Source organism: Siniperca chuatsi, linkage group LG1 (genome assembly GCF_020085105.1).
Source record: "Siniperca chuatsi isolate FFG_IHB_CAS linkage group LG1, ASM2008510v1, whole genome shotgun sequence".
Taxonomy (NCBI): Eukaryota; Metazoa; Chordata; class Actinopteri; order Centrarchiformes; family Sinipercidae; genus Siniperca; species Siniperca chuatsi.
In genome coordinates this window covers 15,192,884-15,211,055 of record NC_058042.1, presented here as the reverse complement: position 1 = coordinate 15,211,055, position 18,172 = coordinate 15,192,884, and the positions used below count along the sequence as shown (strand labels likewise).

Below are 18,172 nucleotides of genomic sequence, written 5' to 3'. Positions count from 1 at the left end.
GTCGTAGAAAAGGTTTCAGTCGTAATCGTCTGGACACTGTTTTCAGAATCAAGACGTTTCGGCTCCCATCCGGAAGTCATTCTCAATTGTGAAAAATGGAACTCAGAAATTTAAGCTACTCTGGTACATAAGCCGTGCCCTCAGGAAGGAGTCTACCTGAGTATCTGTTGATTACTCTGCCTAGTTTTAGCTGAAACTGACCTAATTGTTTCCATGATGGCCCAGTAATCAGTAATCAGGCCTATTGTTTTCTGGCTGCACCTCCCTCATCACTGTTGAGTACCTGATTAGCATATGATTGCCGTGACCAAGGTGCTAATACACTGTAGTAAACTTTGGGCAGATTGAATCTCAGACCCCCATTTCTGTTCAAAGAGGGGTTTTCTTTTTTCACAAAAATAGCTTCAGTCCAGATGACTACCACTGAAACCTTTTCTACGATAGAACACTCCTGGACGAATGAGGGACTACACCGTCTTGTTTGGGAGTATTGAGGACAGAACAAAAGTAATTACTGATTGCTGAAGCCTAAGAGAGTCTTATTGAAACACCAACTCTTGTGCTAAATTTAATCAACATCAACTTAGTAGATGCTGTTTCACTGCTTTTTGTTTTTAAATCCACCTATTTATATATGTAAGGTGGTGCTTTTAGCTTGTGGGAAACCTTGAACATCCACGTAACTCTGCAAAATACTGTATTCTCTCCATCTGTCACCAGTGGATGAAATGCAGTGCAACTGAAGTGCAGCTCATTTTGCCTCTTTACCTTTTCTCTATCACTCAGTTTATCCTTTATAGTGTCTCTATATCCGCTCTTCTCCCTTTCTACCATATTATCCAGCCTACACATACACACCTCTGTTCCTCACTCACACACACACCCATGCACACACATCCACAGACACAGTTTCCCTGTCACACAGTTGCTCGCTCACTCTTTTTTGCTATTTATCTCTGCCTCTGTGCGTCTGATTTGTGCTCCTGTGATCCATGCAGCACGCCATTGTTTTATGATTCTGGGCCCCAGTGCCACAGTAATCTAGGACGACATCACATGGAGCAGACACTGAAAATGCTGTGGCACATGTACATAGTGAGACACAAAGAGACAGGGGTGAAAATTGATGAATAGAGGGTTTTTTTTTGCTGGCACAGTTTTAAGAAGATAGGGGACAAACTGTAGTCTAATGATGTTATCTGAGTTAATCTTCATAATATCTGCTTTCTGTCAGTGGAAAAAAAACTTCATTAATGTCCCTGACACCCAATACAGCTTCTCTTCCTCAGGCGTGCCTTTTTTGAAGACATGATAAACCTGAATGTAACCTGAAAATTCAGGATTTGGTTTTGTATCTCCTGCTTCTCCAACTTGGGAATAGCCCACGTGGTCTCTTGATGGTTCCTCTAAATTATTCAAAGCATTTATTTATAAATTATCACTGACTGGGCCTGTACCCAGCTGTCTAGTTCTCTCTCTCCTGTAACCTCCAGCAACCAATCCATCCAACCAAATAAACAACCCAAAAACCCATCAACCTGCCCCAGAACCTCTCTTTTTATGTTGTTTTTGCAGCTTGACAATGTCAGTCTGTCAGTCAGTTTATCAGTCAGTCCACCACTTTGGTTCAGACTGAAATATCTCACAAACTATTTGGATGGATTGCCATGAAATTTGGTACACACATTAATGATTCAATTTCTCCAGTACTCTGGTTACTTCCATAACTAATGACATTCCCATCAGCCTCAGTGCTTAAGCAAATGTTGCATGCTAACACGCTAAACTACATAAGATGGTGAACATAATAAACATTATACCTGCTTAACATTAGCATTGTTAGCATTGTCATTGTGAGCATTTTGCCATGCTAGCGTCAGCATTTACCTCACAGCTGTGCCTAAGTACAGCATTACAAAGCCGCCAGCATGGCTGTGGACTGCTCTCTAATTAATTTCACCCACTGTTTACCACATCTACTGTAGATGCATACATTACATGTAACATAATAAGACTACATGTTGATTCAGACTGATCTCTAACACTGTTTTATCATGTCTGACTGTCTCTCTGAAAGGGGTAAAAATGTCTGGGCTTTGTAGTGCATGATTGTAGAACTATTGCATATTTAGGGTCTCAGCTGGCCCAGCCTTGGGCTTACTCGGGCATACTCTAGATGAATGCAGATATATTACCTCCCCTGTTTCTTCAATCTATCTTTTCTTACTCTTCCAACCACCTCTACTAAGTCTCCTCTCGGTGCTCTCCCTCTCCATTCTTGGCCACTTTCCATCACAATAATTTAAGCATTTTGAATGTATGATAGCTTTAGACATACAGGGAAAATAAAAACAATCCATTAAAAGCAGAGGGAAAGAAATTGAAGAAGAAGGGCGCAAAAGTATAGCAGGAGAACATCAGCTTGACGTTGATACAAAAATTGATGCAGACGTTGTCACACATCATTGCAAACACAGACACACGCATATGCATGAGCAAACACCATCATTTACAAAGGGACTGGGCCATCCATTATGCTAACCTGTAAACAAACACAAGCTCATATTTCTCCATCTCATTCCCCTGTGGAGGGGCCACTGTATAGATAGCTGATAACAAGAATATGGCAATTACATTCATCAGTGGCAGTGTGCAGGTTGTGAGTGTTTAGTTGTAATGGAAAATATAGGTGGCTTGTATTCGGAGGTTCTGCAGGTCCTACCAGGTTTTTAACAGCACTTTTGTTACAATGTTGGCAAACAAGGAACAGGAAACAAGCAGAAAGAGGAGGCGGCACAATGATTTTTGTAATTTAATAGAGCTTACTGGCAGGTGCAGATCCAGGTAGGCACCAAACATGTAACAGGCAGATAGTCCAAACATCAGAGAAGCCAAAAACAACATAGCAAGTGGGACTAACTAACAAAGGAAGGACACAGACTTAAATACACTTAGGTGAAGAAGACAACGAGACACAGGTGAAACCAATGACACAGGTGAAAACACTCGAAGCAATTAACGACAGGAAGCAAAACTAACAGACACAAGAGGGAGGGAGAGTATTACAAAATAAAACAGGAAATAACAGGACAAAACCCCAAAACCATGACAACGTTTTATTCTATATGTGCGTTTATACTTTAAATTGTCTATATAACCTTTCTGTCTTTTCTGTGTATCCTCAAACACAAATTCACTGTATCCAGTGTAAGATAGACAACACTGTCTTGCAGTGCTGGCTATACAGACAACGGACAATAAGAGCTGTCCACCAAGAGTGAGCAGACTACTGATGAGTGAAGAGCGGAGAGAATACATATTTGTAGTCAATAGTAACCCTTGGAATACATGGGTATTGCACAAATAAAACATATATCATAGGGAAAGAGTAATGTACTGTATAATCAGGAAGGAAATGTACAAGAAAACTGAAGAGACAGATGGGAAAACGGTGAGAGAAGTACATTTCAATGCAACCTGCTAAGAATTTCTTAAATGAATTCACTGCCTCTGCAACAGCCTGTCCAGTCTGTTCTTCAGGAGCGAGGCTGAGTCACCTCCATGCCCTCGGTGCCTCGGGAGAAGAACGCTGCTGCAAATCTTTAGCTGCTGCTCAGCGTCCCTGAGACAGACACAATGGCCGCACAGTGACCAGGTGCTGAAGGCTGTAGCAGACATCATCCTTGGGGGCTCCGTCCAAGGCAAGCCACCTCATCCAGCAACGCAGACCAATGCTTTCATTAGTGAGGGAGAAACGAAAGTCGGGATCGCCAGGCTTCAGAGCAGAGTGAAACTGGCAGCTGAAGGTTGACAGGGGGAAGTCGCTCAAATTCTCAGACACTACAAAGTGTGAATTGTCAGGTCAGACATTGTGCTTCTGTCTTAAACAGCAGGGAAGGGAGGTTTTTGCATTCTTCAGCCACATCAGCTGATTGTTTCATGATAGGATCGGGCAGATAAGGCAAAGGGGGGGAAGAGGACAAAATATTAGCAACACTGAAACAATTCATTGTTTGATCAATAGTCGATCGACAGACATTAATCTGTAACAATTTTGATAATCATTTATCATTTAAGTAATTTATCAAGTGACAAGACTAAGACTCTACAGCCATGTGTAACGGCAAGAACAAACAGACTCTCTAACATAATAACATATAGATGCTACACATAATTGTTTGACGTCAATACTTGATCTGTGTATGATTGTGATTGTTTGGACTGCGTGATGAGAACAATATACTGATAATGATGACATGGAACTACAAAACATCCTAGTGACTGTTATGTCCAGACACAGCGGTGCTTTGAGCTAAATGTTAATTTTAGCATGCTAACATGCTCACAATGACATTGTTGCTAACATGTTGATGTACAGCTGAGACATATTTCAGTCTGGACCAAAATAGTGGACCAATCAATAAACAGTGCTGCCAGATTGGACTGACAAAAAGTAGCCAATCAGAGCCTAGAACCCGAAAAAAAGAAAAATAGTACTTGTCAAAAAGAGTTTTAAAAAAAAACTACTATTAATTGACAGTACTTGTCAATTAGGCAAACAAATTATACTCATGAATAATAGGAGTCATAAAAGATTTTTCGGAAAGTTAGTTAAATTAAAAGGTTTCACTAATATGAACAATTGTACACTTTCACAAGTCACACAGCTATGACAGAATAATAACTGGAATAGAAAAAAAGTTAGTTGTAATAAACTGAAATGACATTTGGTTTAGATGGTCATCACTTATCAGTTTGCGTGTCGAGCTGAGCCAACTGAAACTCAGTGTCTTGTCAGTCTCAATAGTACTACTCAAATGAGAGGAGGGGCAGAACAACTTTTTATTGGTTCAAACTGCCCAAATGGTACAGAGTCCAAACAATTTTTACATCAATTTTAAATCAAAAGCAGCCCAATCCAGCAACACTGCCAATAGACCAACATTACCATCCCTAGAGCAATGCCACTAACATGGCTATAAATGCCAAATATTCTCCAGTTCCAAATTCTCCAGCTTCTCAAATTTGAACATTTGCTGCTTTTCTATTATTTTTATAGCATTGTAAACTGAATATCATACTGTTGTTTGGACAAAACAAGCGACTTGAAGACATCACATTGGGCATTTGTCACTATTTTGTGACATTTTATAAACTAAACAATAAATTGATTAATCAAAAAATAAGCAATAGATTAAATCGATAGTTGTAGTTGTCGTTAGACATATTTACTGTATTAGTCTGAAAAAACATTGACTGAGAAATTATCGACCCCTGTAGCTGGAGGGAAGATCAAACAGCAAATTATGGGGAGTGATTTGGGTGATGACGTGACTCGGTCTGACTTTCAATAGGCACTTCAACTTTATATTGCAGCTAATCAAGCATGTTTCTGCAACTGCATGACCTGCATCTCACCCCAGATTTAACAGAAATCGATTCTGGTGAATAATGTAAGACAAAAGATTCCTAGAACATCTGCCCTGAAGAAGCAAAGACCTTCGACAGCCCAGCAAGTGATACATTTATCCAGTCAGGTGCAGGAAAGGTTAATGTTGGCGTGTCATCCAAGGAGAGTACTTGTCAATCATTTATTGTACTCTCTACCTGAAAGTATATCTTTTAAAAGCAAATACCTACTGAGTCTCTTCAGAACACAATGAGTTAAAGTGTGCAAGAAAAGTGAAACCTGGGAATTTCTTGGGGGAGGGCCAGATCCAGCAGTGTGGTGAGTGTCCATCCATCAAGGTGGACTACATCAGATATACACACCAGCTCTCCTTACAGGCTCCACACCTCCTGAATATGACAGGACTCCACATGCTACCTGGACACAAGCCGGCGCCTGCTCTACCCCTGGGTGATGCTTAGGTTAGGATGTCTGATGTGCATCAGACAAAGTATAAACTTAATTAACTGTGAACTAAACATTTGTGCTGCATTTAATAGTCTCTGAGAGCTTCTTTGCATTAGCTTATTTAATTATATTGCCTCTCTGCAACCTGTAATGAATAATTTACCTGTCAAACATAAATGTTTTTGCTGGGAACAGGAATGAAAAACTGGATCAAATGAAAGTGCAATGCATCAGTCAGGCATCAGTGTTTGTTAGTATTCAAATGCATTATCATAGCATTTCAGAGTGATACAATAAAGAAAAACTAAAAACTGGAGTGAGTTAGTGGAAGAAGACGAGGGTTGGTACAGTAACAGAGAATTTAAAAGGAGAGGAAACAGAACAAAAGAGGAGAGAGGAAATTAAGGGTTGGGAGTGTGTCAGTGACAGCAATGTAGCCTTTGAGATCATTTTACAAGTCCAAGACTGTGTATGTATGTGTCTGTGCATGTACATGCTGACACTATTTTCTGTCAGTCCTGTATTGGCAGGAAGATCCTGTCTGTGCGTAACTCTGTCTCACCATCTGTTCCTGGCTAGACTGCTGATATCTGTTCTTATAATATCCTGTTCGCCTCTCTCAGTCTAGGTGAGGTGCACATGTCTTGTATCTGGGTTATATTCTTTGTCATCCATCCATCCATCCATCCATCCATCTATCCATCATTACAGCCAGCCCTCCAGCCAGCCATCAATCCTCCACTTAAACAATTAATTTTTGTGTCCTGTTCAATAATACAGGGAGAGCCAAGTTGCACTCTTACTCTCGATGCGACAGTGCTCCCTCTCTCAAGCCTCCATTCTGGGCAGGAGTACAAACCACAAATAGCCCTCTGCCTTACTCATCCTGAGAGCCTTTCAGAGTCACACAAAGCCACTGTGGGTTGAGACAGGATTCCCAATAAATATCTGTCTATCCTATCCTACATATCTACGAAAATAAAGTAATCACCACTTCAAGTTTGCTGTTGCTGAAAGTGGGTTTGCAGGCAGGTTTTGTTCTATCATTAGCTTAGAGATCAACATTAAATGCCAATCAGAGGTTCCTGTAAGAAACCCTTATCCAAGAAGCCTCACTGTTCAATCAGCTGTTAGAAAAGCATGATGGGTGCCCGGGTGGCACAGAGGCCAAAAAGAAATGTCTTTAACTCAAAGCTATAGTGCCTGTAGTTCTCCAACGATCAACTGGCAGTGTTCGATGGTCACATCTTTGCAACCCAATCGCCAGACAAAAATATAGATATTGGACGATTCTAAAAAAACCCAGATTAATGACAAAGTTTTTTTATGTCCAATGCCAACGTTTTTAAAGTTCCCACTTTCTACAATGTCTGTGCATTGTAAATAAACTATGGTTGAGGTTTGGTTAGGGTTGGGCAACTAAAGCATTTGGTTAAGGTTAGAAAAGGTCATGGTTACAGTTAATAAAAAGTGAACTCACAACGACCCCGACCTCGACACCCCTACTTTGAACCTCGCTACATAAAGGGGCCACTACTTTCTGCAATGACATTGAATGTCTGCATTTGACATCAATTATGAGGTGTGGAATTGTCCAATATGGATGTAATTCCATTGGATACTGGGCTACATCTTTGTCATAGTACAAGTGACTCCTACTGTTTGGTTGGGGCACCTGTGCTAAGGAGAATCTGGAAGTGATAACCTGAATCTCTGCATGCATTACAACCTCATAGCTGGTGAAAAGAAGTGGCTGGCAATACATGTGACATGAACAGTATCTGAGTGCGTTTTGACAGTTCATTAGTGACAACAGGAATAAGGTGTGTTGTTTGCATCACACGCTCGAGTCAATGCTCAAATAAATCTGACATGTATGTTAATTCTATACGGAGGCATCCTTCTGTCTCACTCCATCAGTCTTATCGAGACATCAGACTGTTCAGACTGGAAAAGATTATATTTAGTTGAACAAACTCTTTTTAAAGATACTTAAATGTAATGTATTGTTGTCAGCATTTTACCAAACAAAAGAGCTTGGAGAACATCTTTCTCCAAATCCGTAAACATAAATCAGTATTAAAAAAAAGGCAGATCCAGATTTTTATTTTTCTTTCCTCTGTCTTTCTCCTCTTTACCGTCTCTACGTGCAGTGTCTGGAGACCAGTGTTGCTTCAATGAGTTCACTGATTAAAAGACATAGTGTATTTCTCTCTTTTGCTTCCTCTTCAAAAGTACTCACTACTTGGAGGCATAACAGATATTCTCTCAAAATCTAGACTGCCTCCCTCTCTTCCTCTCTGCCTCTGTCTCCAATTATCTATTTATGTCTATCTCTACCAGCCCCCTATATCTGCCAGTAACATTTTCAACCCACACTGCTAGTACAGTGGTAGGCTACTTTCTTGATACAAGATTATCCAGATTCCAAAATCTTCTCCGCCATCTCTGGCCGTCTGCTTTCCTTGAGCTCGGCTACTTAACTGCGAGGCACAAAGTAAAACCCAGACAAGATGGCAAATGGGGTCAAGTGAGAGGAGAGAGAGAAGCAAGGCGAATGCAGAGAACAATTAGGGTGCTGTCTTTAGCATGGACATGTTGCTGTGACAGTGTTATGTAAGAGCACAGGCGTGTCTAACCACACATCAAATATAATATACACACAAACACAAGCAAATATACACATACACTAACTCGCCATGTTTGTCTTCCCTAAAACAGGTTTAGGATAGGGATATAAACAAATACGAATAGATTATTGGGATATGAACAGATAATGTGCTCTGAAAAGATATGAGCAGCATCCAAATATTTGCACTAATATATATCCCCTCAACAACAACAACACTAAGCAACAAGGGATTCTTTTTTTTTTCATCGACTTACATCAATCACTTAATTTTTCATGGACTTTCCCCCATTGCACGCACCACCTTCTTTTTCCACTTATGGAATATGATGAATAAGTCCTCCAAACTAAATGACCAAATAGGTAGTTGTCAGTAGTTACTACCCAGCTCTCTACGGGACAGGGAAGCAAGATAAAATCAGATGGATTTGGTAAAATCAAGTTATTTATTCCATGGATTGGTCGAAGGTACCTTAGATTTACAAATAATCCAAAAAAAAAGGAGGTGAACTACAAAGGAAAAATGGCCTGAGGGTACTGCTTATATCAAATAAATAAATTCAACCAAAAGACGACTCCTAACTCAGAATTTTAACAAAGTTTTCCTGGCTCTTAAATAAAAGAAACGAAAAAACAAAACAGAGGGCTGAAAAAGGAATAGGCAGTAACACCGGCCTGAAAATGTCAGTGAACGGCAGAACGGTTGTAATAACACTTCATCGTTGTCTGAGAGGTGGAGAGAGAGACTTTTTTGCAAGGGAAGGGGCGTGATGCAAGCAGTCACAGAAATGACTGACATAATCTAATACATTCTTCTCAAGAGAAGATTCAGACTTTAAGAAAACAGCGGAACTAAATCCTGGGAATTCCTGGATGAGATTCCCTCATCCCAGTTTTTTTCAGTGTCCAGGCAATATTTGTGTAGTATCGACTTTAATGTCTGATGCCACCATTATAACGTGCCTTGTGTTTCAAAATAATATGTGCTGGAAACTATTTGGTCTATGTTAAAAGTATTGAGGACCTGTTTGAAAAGCTTGGACTGGCGTATCAGGGCTGGTGGAGCGTACCAGCTCATCGACACTTTCATGGCAGGACATGGCAGCGATCTTCGTCTCGTTCTTCATCTCAGCTTTCCCTGACAAAGCTAGCATAAGCACACTGTCAGATAGAGAAACACCATTATTTTTATGTGACTGGGTACGTGTGATTACACAAGAAGGAAACAGATCACAAGGTTTCTGTGTTAAATTGTCTAACTCTGTGCGCTGATGGGAATCCAACACTCCAGTGATTAGTTTTCACTGTACATGCATGTGATGAACTGCCCTGGGGTAACCCATCTCAATGCCACGCAGCATGAAGCCAACCACAAGCAGACTGCTCTGAGAACTGTAAGGCACGGGTTAGAATTACAGAGAGCCACCGGTGTCGCCCAAACTACGCACCGGACACTAATCTGCAGGTTCGCTGTTAACAACAGTAATCCATCGAAAACGAATGGCTTGAAACAGTCATCAGGAGTTTCACTATCACAAAGATCAACAGTGTTTACGCACAGTTCGGTTTTAATTAATCCGATGGCTTTCGGCTGTTGCGCACTCTGAGAAGGCTGTTGCTGCTCTTTGCATTTCAGTGCCAAACAGGTTGCAATGACGTCCATATTTGTGCTCTTTCTTTGGGCTACGTAATTTAGGAAGATTACTTACATAATCGAAGCACAAGACATTTTAAATGGTACATTTAAACTTTTTAACAGAGGCTGTCTTATGCATTAACACATACTCGTCGGCGAACACAGCAGTGGAGGGGAGTTCACTTTCTGTTCATTTATGGACTCTCCAATGCGATCAGGCAGGCATTTCTTAAATTTCTCCAACAGAATTAGTTCTCACAGAGAATTAAAGTCATTTGCTTTGCAGGATGTGTTCCACTTGTCAAACAGGCTTCCCTTTTCCCTGGCAAACTGATTTAAATCTGATTTGGGGCTTTTTTATTATTTCTGAATTATTGTCTACAGGAGTCAGGGACCAATTGGTAAGCGTGTAGGATTGCATCTTTAACCGAATCATACGTTAGGCTGTCCTCCAAAGGGAGCACAGCTGTGACTTCTTGTACTTTCCCATGATTTTTGCTCTGCAGTAAAAGAGGCCAGACTTAAGGTGGCCACTGCAGAGCTGGAGCGATGTGTTCAAATGTGCTAAAATACGAATCAAATTCAGTTTCATGGAAGGTGTGTACTAATGCAATGTGCTTACTTATGTAAAATGAGCTACAGGGTAGGGTGGTGGAAGAGGAGGACATACCAGTGGCATTAGCCGATGTGGTTGGCGCAGGAGTCTCCTTCTTGGACTCCAGCTCCAGCTGATGCAGTCTTACGGCCTTGTCAACTTCAGTTTCCAGCCTTTTGATTTCCAGCTGGAACTGGAACTGTGCTTGTCTGTTTTGTGCTTTTTCCTGGGCTTCCATCTGGAGACAAGTATGGCGTACTTTTAGCCGAGCCACATCTCTGGACCCAATACTGGCAGAAGAGACGGGATCGTTTTGAGGAAGCACCCACTCCTGCTTGGAAACTGTGAGCTTAACCCTCAAGCTTACAGCTACCCACAACTTCATTGTGCCATCCTCTAGCACAGCCAGCAGAGGCCATAACGCCATAACACTGTGTCCTCTAGAATGACACATAGATGCATTTTCGGATCTGACGCCCCTATTAACAGGATGACCTAATTTTTATGATCTGATAAAGCTATCGTTAAGGTTTGGTTAGGTTTAGGCTCAAAAAGAACTTGCTTAGGTTTAGGGAAAGACCATGGTTTGGGTTAAAATGACTACATCATTAATGTTAGGGGACCTTCATCATCATGGCTACAATAATAAACACTTGGTTATGGTTCGGGAACGATCGTGGTCATACAGTCATTTGGAAACGGGAAACAAACAAAGATCTGCCGTGTTAAAGTCTGATGTTTTGTTGATACATCCATCCACCCCGACCTCCTCCCTAAACCGACTTCGTTGCTCTTTAATATCATATCTGACTTCCTCCTTTGCTCCTGTCAAAATTACTATGGACACTAGAGGGCTTTGTCACTTGAACGCAAACGTGTCCTTTTTGCTGAAACAACCGATATTGCTGTTCTTCTTGGAGAACATTCTCAATATGACCCAATGAGCTATGAAGGCTCTTTTTTTTTTTGTCAGTGGCTTTCTCATTTTTTTTATCATGGATGCTTCAGACAAACTTTACATTCATCTGGGCATCCTCTGATTACATTTACAGACATAAAGAAAAATCCTGCATCATGGCCCAATATAACTCTGAACCTCCAGTTCTTTTTCCACAATGCACTTCCTCTCACACCATTAACAGTCACATGCTTTTCTTTAGACTCGGTTTAGACTTACTTTTTAATTTTTTTATTTTGAAGGTGGGGTTTAAATACAGATCATGTTTTATTATTTAAATAATTTAGGTACCTGGCTAAATTATTGTGTTATTTTGTTGGCAGAGAAACCCATATATGTATGAGGAGTATAAATGGCAGAAGAAAATAATATAACACAGAAAATGAAGCAGTCCTAGATGGCGTCTAACTACTTCCAGTATAAGCCAGTCAACTTCTAGTTTAAATATGAACACAAATATTTCTGTGACATAAACAAATAAAAAAAAATAAAGATAAAAAAGCAAGAGTCACCTCACATTTTGATCATTTTGGTGATTTTATTTACTAATAATGGACTGACAAATCTGCTGACATGTATCAGCATGAAGCCTTTATCAGAGATAAAGCCTTGTTTTTTATGATTCTTTTATATGAAATTGTACACCATGAGGGAAATCGATGTGACAGTTTTCTGAAAGAATTTATTTGTCTAGCCCTGATCACCAAACACAAAAGCTGTCTCTGTCCCTTTCTGTGACACATTGTGTCTTTTTATTGCCCCCCTCCTGTCTGACTTTTCTATTCAGCTATCATTTTGATGTGATCTTATATCATACTCCTCCTTGGTTGTAAATATGTGAGCAGTTAAGTAGAACAGAGCAATATTTCCCCTTTCATGGGCTCACCGTCTTGTCCCTTGAGTCCGTAAATCTAAGTGGCTTGCTTCCCAACAGTGTGGTTAAACTGGGAATGTAAATACCTTTGTTTGAGATTCTATTAATTACTGCTCTGTCTCTCTCTTCTCTCTTGCCACTTGTCTCAAACCACTAATAAGATTCCAGCCCATTAGTTTTGAACCATAGCATTAATTAAATGTCTTCCTCTGAATCTGAATGCTACTAATATTACTCTATTTCTGACTGTTCACGTGCTGGATTAATAATGATTCTCTTTTGCAGCTTACATTGAGGCCTACTTGACACTTGACATTTATACCTGGCCTGTTCTGGAGAGATTACAACAACACTGCAGAAAGACCTCGACAAACCAACTACAGAATACTACAACACTACGAAATGTATGTTTGCTTATTCTCCACCATGTCATTCCTCTCATTCATCACAAATTTTCCTAGAGATACAATTGACTGTGCTCTTCTAAAGAAATACATAATAACATCCTGTAGATTGCGAGTTATGTATTCTATTCTTATTGCATAGACTAGGACAGTCAAATATCAATATTTGTGAAAATTATTCTCTTCTATTCCGAAGCTATAGAACTTACATTGCATTATGGCATCGAAGTTTAAACCCAATCACTGACATCAACACAAATACATACAACCAGAATACTTTTTTTTGATTAACACTGAAAGTAAATCTGTTGTAGTATTGACACTTCTAGAATAAGTAATTACGGCATGAAAAGTTGCCAACAGTTAGATTTATCGTCTTTTTCTGTATTCTGATTCATTGTGTGGCAGCTCCAGATATTGTATCCTGATGACATTAAAGGCTAAGGTCTTAAAAGTTTTAATAACATTACAGTTTAGCAACCGTAAAATAAATTAAATATTTGCAAAATAAACAAAAAATGCGAGAACCCAAATTCAAGCCACACATACAGAAAAACTTGAAACTAAATTGCTCTACAGAAATCCTTCCACCTTCTAACCTGCTCATCCTGTAGGGTAGCGAGGGGGCTGGAGCCTCTCCCAGTTCACACTGGGCAAGAGGCAGGATATAATTTGAACGGGCTGTCAGTCTATCACAGAGTTAACACATACAAACAAGCAGAGAACTATTTACACACATTCACACCTGCGGGCAATTAAGAATCCCCAATTAAAATAACCTGCATCTCCTGCACCTCCGATCCATGTTAAAAACTGTTTTTCTGTCAATGTCATAAAATTCTTACACGGCGACTCAGTTTTTATTGACAGAGCAATCCCTGGCATCATGTTACTTTACATAAAAATCAGCCCAATGAGTATCACACAGTACACAGATTTTAAATTTGCAAAAAAGCACTGGTATTAAACTGGTACTCGGTATTGGAAGATACCCTGAGTTGAGGTATCCAAATCAATATCAGGAGAGAAAAGTTGGGTCGATGCATCCCTATTCGTGCTGTGAGGCAATAATGCTTGTCACTACACCATGAGCCACCCAATATACAGTATATAGAGATGCCCTGGCCAATGGATCCTGCTGCATAGTTTCAAAGCACATGATAACTAATAACATCAAACTAAGTGCTGCTCAGGCATATTGATTACTTTTTATTCTGAATTTATCACTTCAAAGGTAAGTACAATTTGCAAGAGAGTTGATGTTTGGAGTTTTTGAGCAGACAGGTGCTATAAAATAACACATTTTTGCATTTATTTATTTATTTGTATTTATTTGTTTTTGACTATTCTCAAATTTGACTGACATCTTCCTGTTTAGCTCACGTCACAGCTCAACTTCACAAGAGAGTTAATGTTAACCTGCAGATTCATATTTTCATAGGCTTCCGGATGAACAGTCACTTTTGTGATTGACATAAATTACAAATGCTTTAGCAAACAAACACTTTATGCTTTCCTAAAATTAATCTTGAAATAGACTGTCTCTGTGTTAAATGTATTTCTGCATTGTCTAGACCATCCAGGGTAATGCAACATGACAATTAAAGCTGGAGGCTGGGCTATAAATTTTTTGGGAATGAATCTGAGCTATTGCTCTGATTCATTTTGACACAGTAGGCAGGCTATAAGCATAAAACACTATCTGTTTTAGTTGAGTGGTAAAATGGGCTATAGCCTTACAGAACATTAAACAACTTCAGGCATCTTTGATATGTCACATACAGTAAGTTACACTGTTGAATAGCAGTTGGTCAGAGTTACAGATTTACAGCTTAAAGATGGATAGAAACCGTCAGCTTGCTTCTTCTTGGCTCAGAGTTTTTCACCATTACTGTTTGTTTTTGTTTCATCATTAAGACAGTTTGATGAAAGATATTTACTTGATGAAATAAACATGCCAATAAGATTTACCAGAGTATGGTACTGTTTTCTAAACTATTTGCTTGAATGTGGATCATTTGTAAATCATAAAAATATCAACATGCAGCACTTTTGAACATTATGCATTTTAATTATTTACTGCATTAGTTAGTCCTGTATATTTTATTAAGTTTTTGCTCTACTTTTTAACCCACTGGGGATGTATAAATGTATTTAATTGAATTGAGTGCCTGGAATTTCTATTATTATTGTTATTATTATTATTATTATTATTGGCTGATGTAATGCTGCAATTTTCCATTGTGACTAATAAAGTACTATATCTATCCATATATTTATTGTTATTATTATCAGTAGTAGTAGCACTGTTGTCACTAATGTTGTTTATTTTGTTTTCATTGGTAGAAAACATCAAAGTTACTTTTATAGAAAACTTTTACATCAATATAAGGTCCTGTGCTTCAGTATGACTGAGTTCTGCTGTTATATTTCACCTTTTCATCAGTGCTTTTTGACTTGCACACCTCTCTCTCACACATTCCCTCTCACTGTCAGATGCACAAACACTCACACTCTCTCTCTCTTACACACACACGTCTATCATGTAATCATGAAATCACTTCTAGTTGCAAATGGTGAATCATCTTTTATCCCTAGCGAAACCATATCTGGCAATATGGTCGTAAGACATTTTGGATGAGGGAACGATGCAGTGTGGCACTGTGCAGGCCGCCACTCACCACATGGGGAACTCCTCACTAAACAGCATGCTTTACAGCTGGTAAAAACAAAGATATTAGTCGCCCATAAAGCTTGACAGCTGCACATAAAAAAATGAAATGTTGTATTCCATGTTGCGTATTCCCTTGCCAGCAATACCACATCATTATCAGCATGCTGCTCAGATGTGGGAAAAGGAGAGTTTATAGTGAGAGTTCTAACACTTACAGTGTGGTGTAGTGTACTTACTATTTTAACTACAAAAACTGGAATTCTGGCCAGAAATGCACTGCTGATATCTCACTTATTTTATATTTGCATTTACAGTTGGATATTTTTTGAACATTACATGCAATACATATAATACAATTGTACAGGTCAAACACTGCAGATGATGGTCATACTGTACATACTGCATGTCAATCATTAAAATGATGCTTAACTTACTCCATGTGGGTGTGGCGGACACAAGACAAGTCCTATTGGTGTTTTTTTAACAAAGCATAATAAGACACAGGCTGCGCCATGTCGACAGACATTCAGAGGCAAATCTCCTTCAGCATCAGGTGTTAGTCAGTGACCTCGACCTCAGTTCAAAGATTGAGAGTAAAAAATACCCTGGATGGCTCTGGCAGAGACATCATCATTACTTATCCAGATGCAAGGTTTGTATCATTACACACCGTCTGTTCTCTAATTCTCCCCTCCGACCACAACGGAGGACACACATCCGTGGCGACTCAATTACAGACAACAATACAAGCACACGCACCTCGTAGCTACACAAATACGGCGGGCTGCTCATCACTCTATGACCGAGCATGGATGACCTTGTGCATTTATGCTCAGGTCACCTCGTGCGAAAACGACCAGATCGAGCACAACAAGTGCTTAAGTGGCTGTCTCACAGACAGTCACTACATTTCCACCTTGGGTGTATGCAACATCCCTCCTCGCTGCCATGCAAGGCTTTTCAGTGCGTTTTGGTGAAAGGCAGACAGGCAATAACAGAACCATCACAGCAGTAACCGTCAGCTTGTTGGAATGACTCTCTGCATCATTAGCCTACTTGACATCAACATGATACACTCAAGGGCATCTGGTAACCAACGCGAGAGCTTTTAACTATACAGAGAGTCTGGATAAACCCATCCACCGATAGCCGTTGAAATCTTTTGCTCACCTTTGCTGTTATCTTCTTCTCTGTTGAGATGCATGGCTCTTCTTACCATGTACTCATCTAGGCAGTCTTGTTCTTGTAGCAAAGCTGTGCTCTCTTCCAAAGAGTTCTCAAGATAAACTCTTATTCCAATTTTGGATTTGTGGTCCTTTGCCCGCTTATTGTCTTGTTCGGCTGGCACGCATGGACGCGCCTGCACTTGTGCGTCCTCCTCCCCTTGTTGTGCTGGAGCAGGTGGTCTAGGTGATGTTGGAAGTCTGAATGTATTTTGGCTCGCTCACTTTCTCCCTCTGCCTCTCTCAGTCTCAGTCTCTCCTTTTCTCAGCCCGGAGTCGCTCTAAGAGCTGGTCGCAGCAAAGGTTTTAGGGAGGAGACGGCAGGCAGACGGGCGGGGTGACGTGAAGTAAGTCTGTAGGAGGTCGTCTACTCGGCTGAGGCGAGGAATCCGTGCGCCCTCAGTGCTGTTGATCATTTCATCACAGGTACCCGTCTTCAACATCACAACACACTGAGACATTTTGTTTCACTTCGAAACTACACATTGATGAGCAGCTCATGATGACATCTGAACAGAAATAAATTGGGTTATTTATATGCATAATTCGAATTTTTACATTATCGCTCATATTTATGCTCATGGCCATGAAATACTGCTTTCAGGTTTGTTGTAGCCACCCTTTTTGATAACAGCTGTAATTATGACAGACAGCAGATTCTATTCATCTATACAGTATAGTATAGAAGCCTGCCGCTGCTCTGTGAGATGAAAAGAGCGCAGGTGAAAGCAGAAGTATAGAGAAATCGCTGGTAATGTCACCAGTAATGACATGAATTAATGTTTTTCACTATCAGTCAAGATCATCAATCATCCTTACACATGTATGTTTCACTATGGAACCAATAATCCACTGGATTCATGTGAGAATCTCTGCGCATAGAGATGCCTTTTTACGCACACCGAAGTTGTAGCCTACGTTTTAACTCTCGCTCCCGTGTTGAGCCTCTATCAAGCCTTTTCATTAGTGTCAGTGTCATGAACAGCCTGTGTGCTTTCATTATGACCAGCATGTCATTACAGCCAATAGGCCTATACAGTCGCTAAGGCACATTTACTAAACCATTCACGTTCGCTCAGAGCCACGCGTGTAACATGGCTCACTGGCGGTCTCTAGTGTTACACATCAATCAGTGGCAGTCATCTGGATGCTGATAGGGGAGAACATTGCTCCCATCCGATACTGTAGGCTGTTAAATATATAAGATAGACCAGGGTCAGAGTCAGTGGTCATTTTAATACTTTTTAAAACCTGTTTATGGATGGATGTTATTAACATTTGACTTATATAACTAAACCTACAATGTGCATGTAGTGTTTCAC

At 40.0% G+C, this 18,172-nt stretch overlaps 1 protein-coding gene across 2 annotated transcripts in view; it reads right to left on the bottom strand.

Moving 5' to 3' along the window:
- Positions 1-17,134, bottom strand: part of syt7b (synaptotagmin VIIb) — a 100,316-nt gene extending 83,182 nt beyond the window's left edge. Inside the window, exon 1 of one of the 2 annotated variants that reach the window (XM_044200774.1) lies at positions 16,798-17,134. In XM_044200774.1, the coding sequence (XP_044056709.1) occupies positions 16,798-16,846 (49 nt within the window). In that variant the 5' untranslated portion in view covers positions 16,847-17,134. The remainder of the gene's footprint in view (positions 1-16,797) is intronic. The other variant, XM_044200782.1, reaches the window with a different exon arrangement.
- Positions 17,135-18,172: the final 1,038 nt, after the last annotated feature.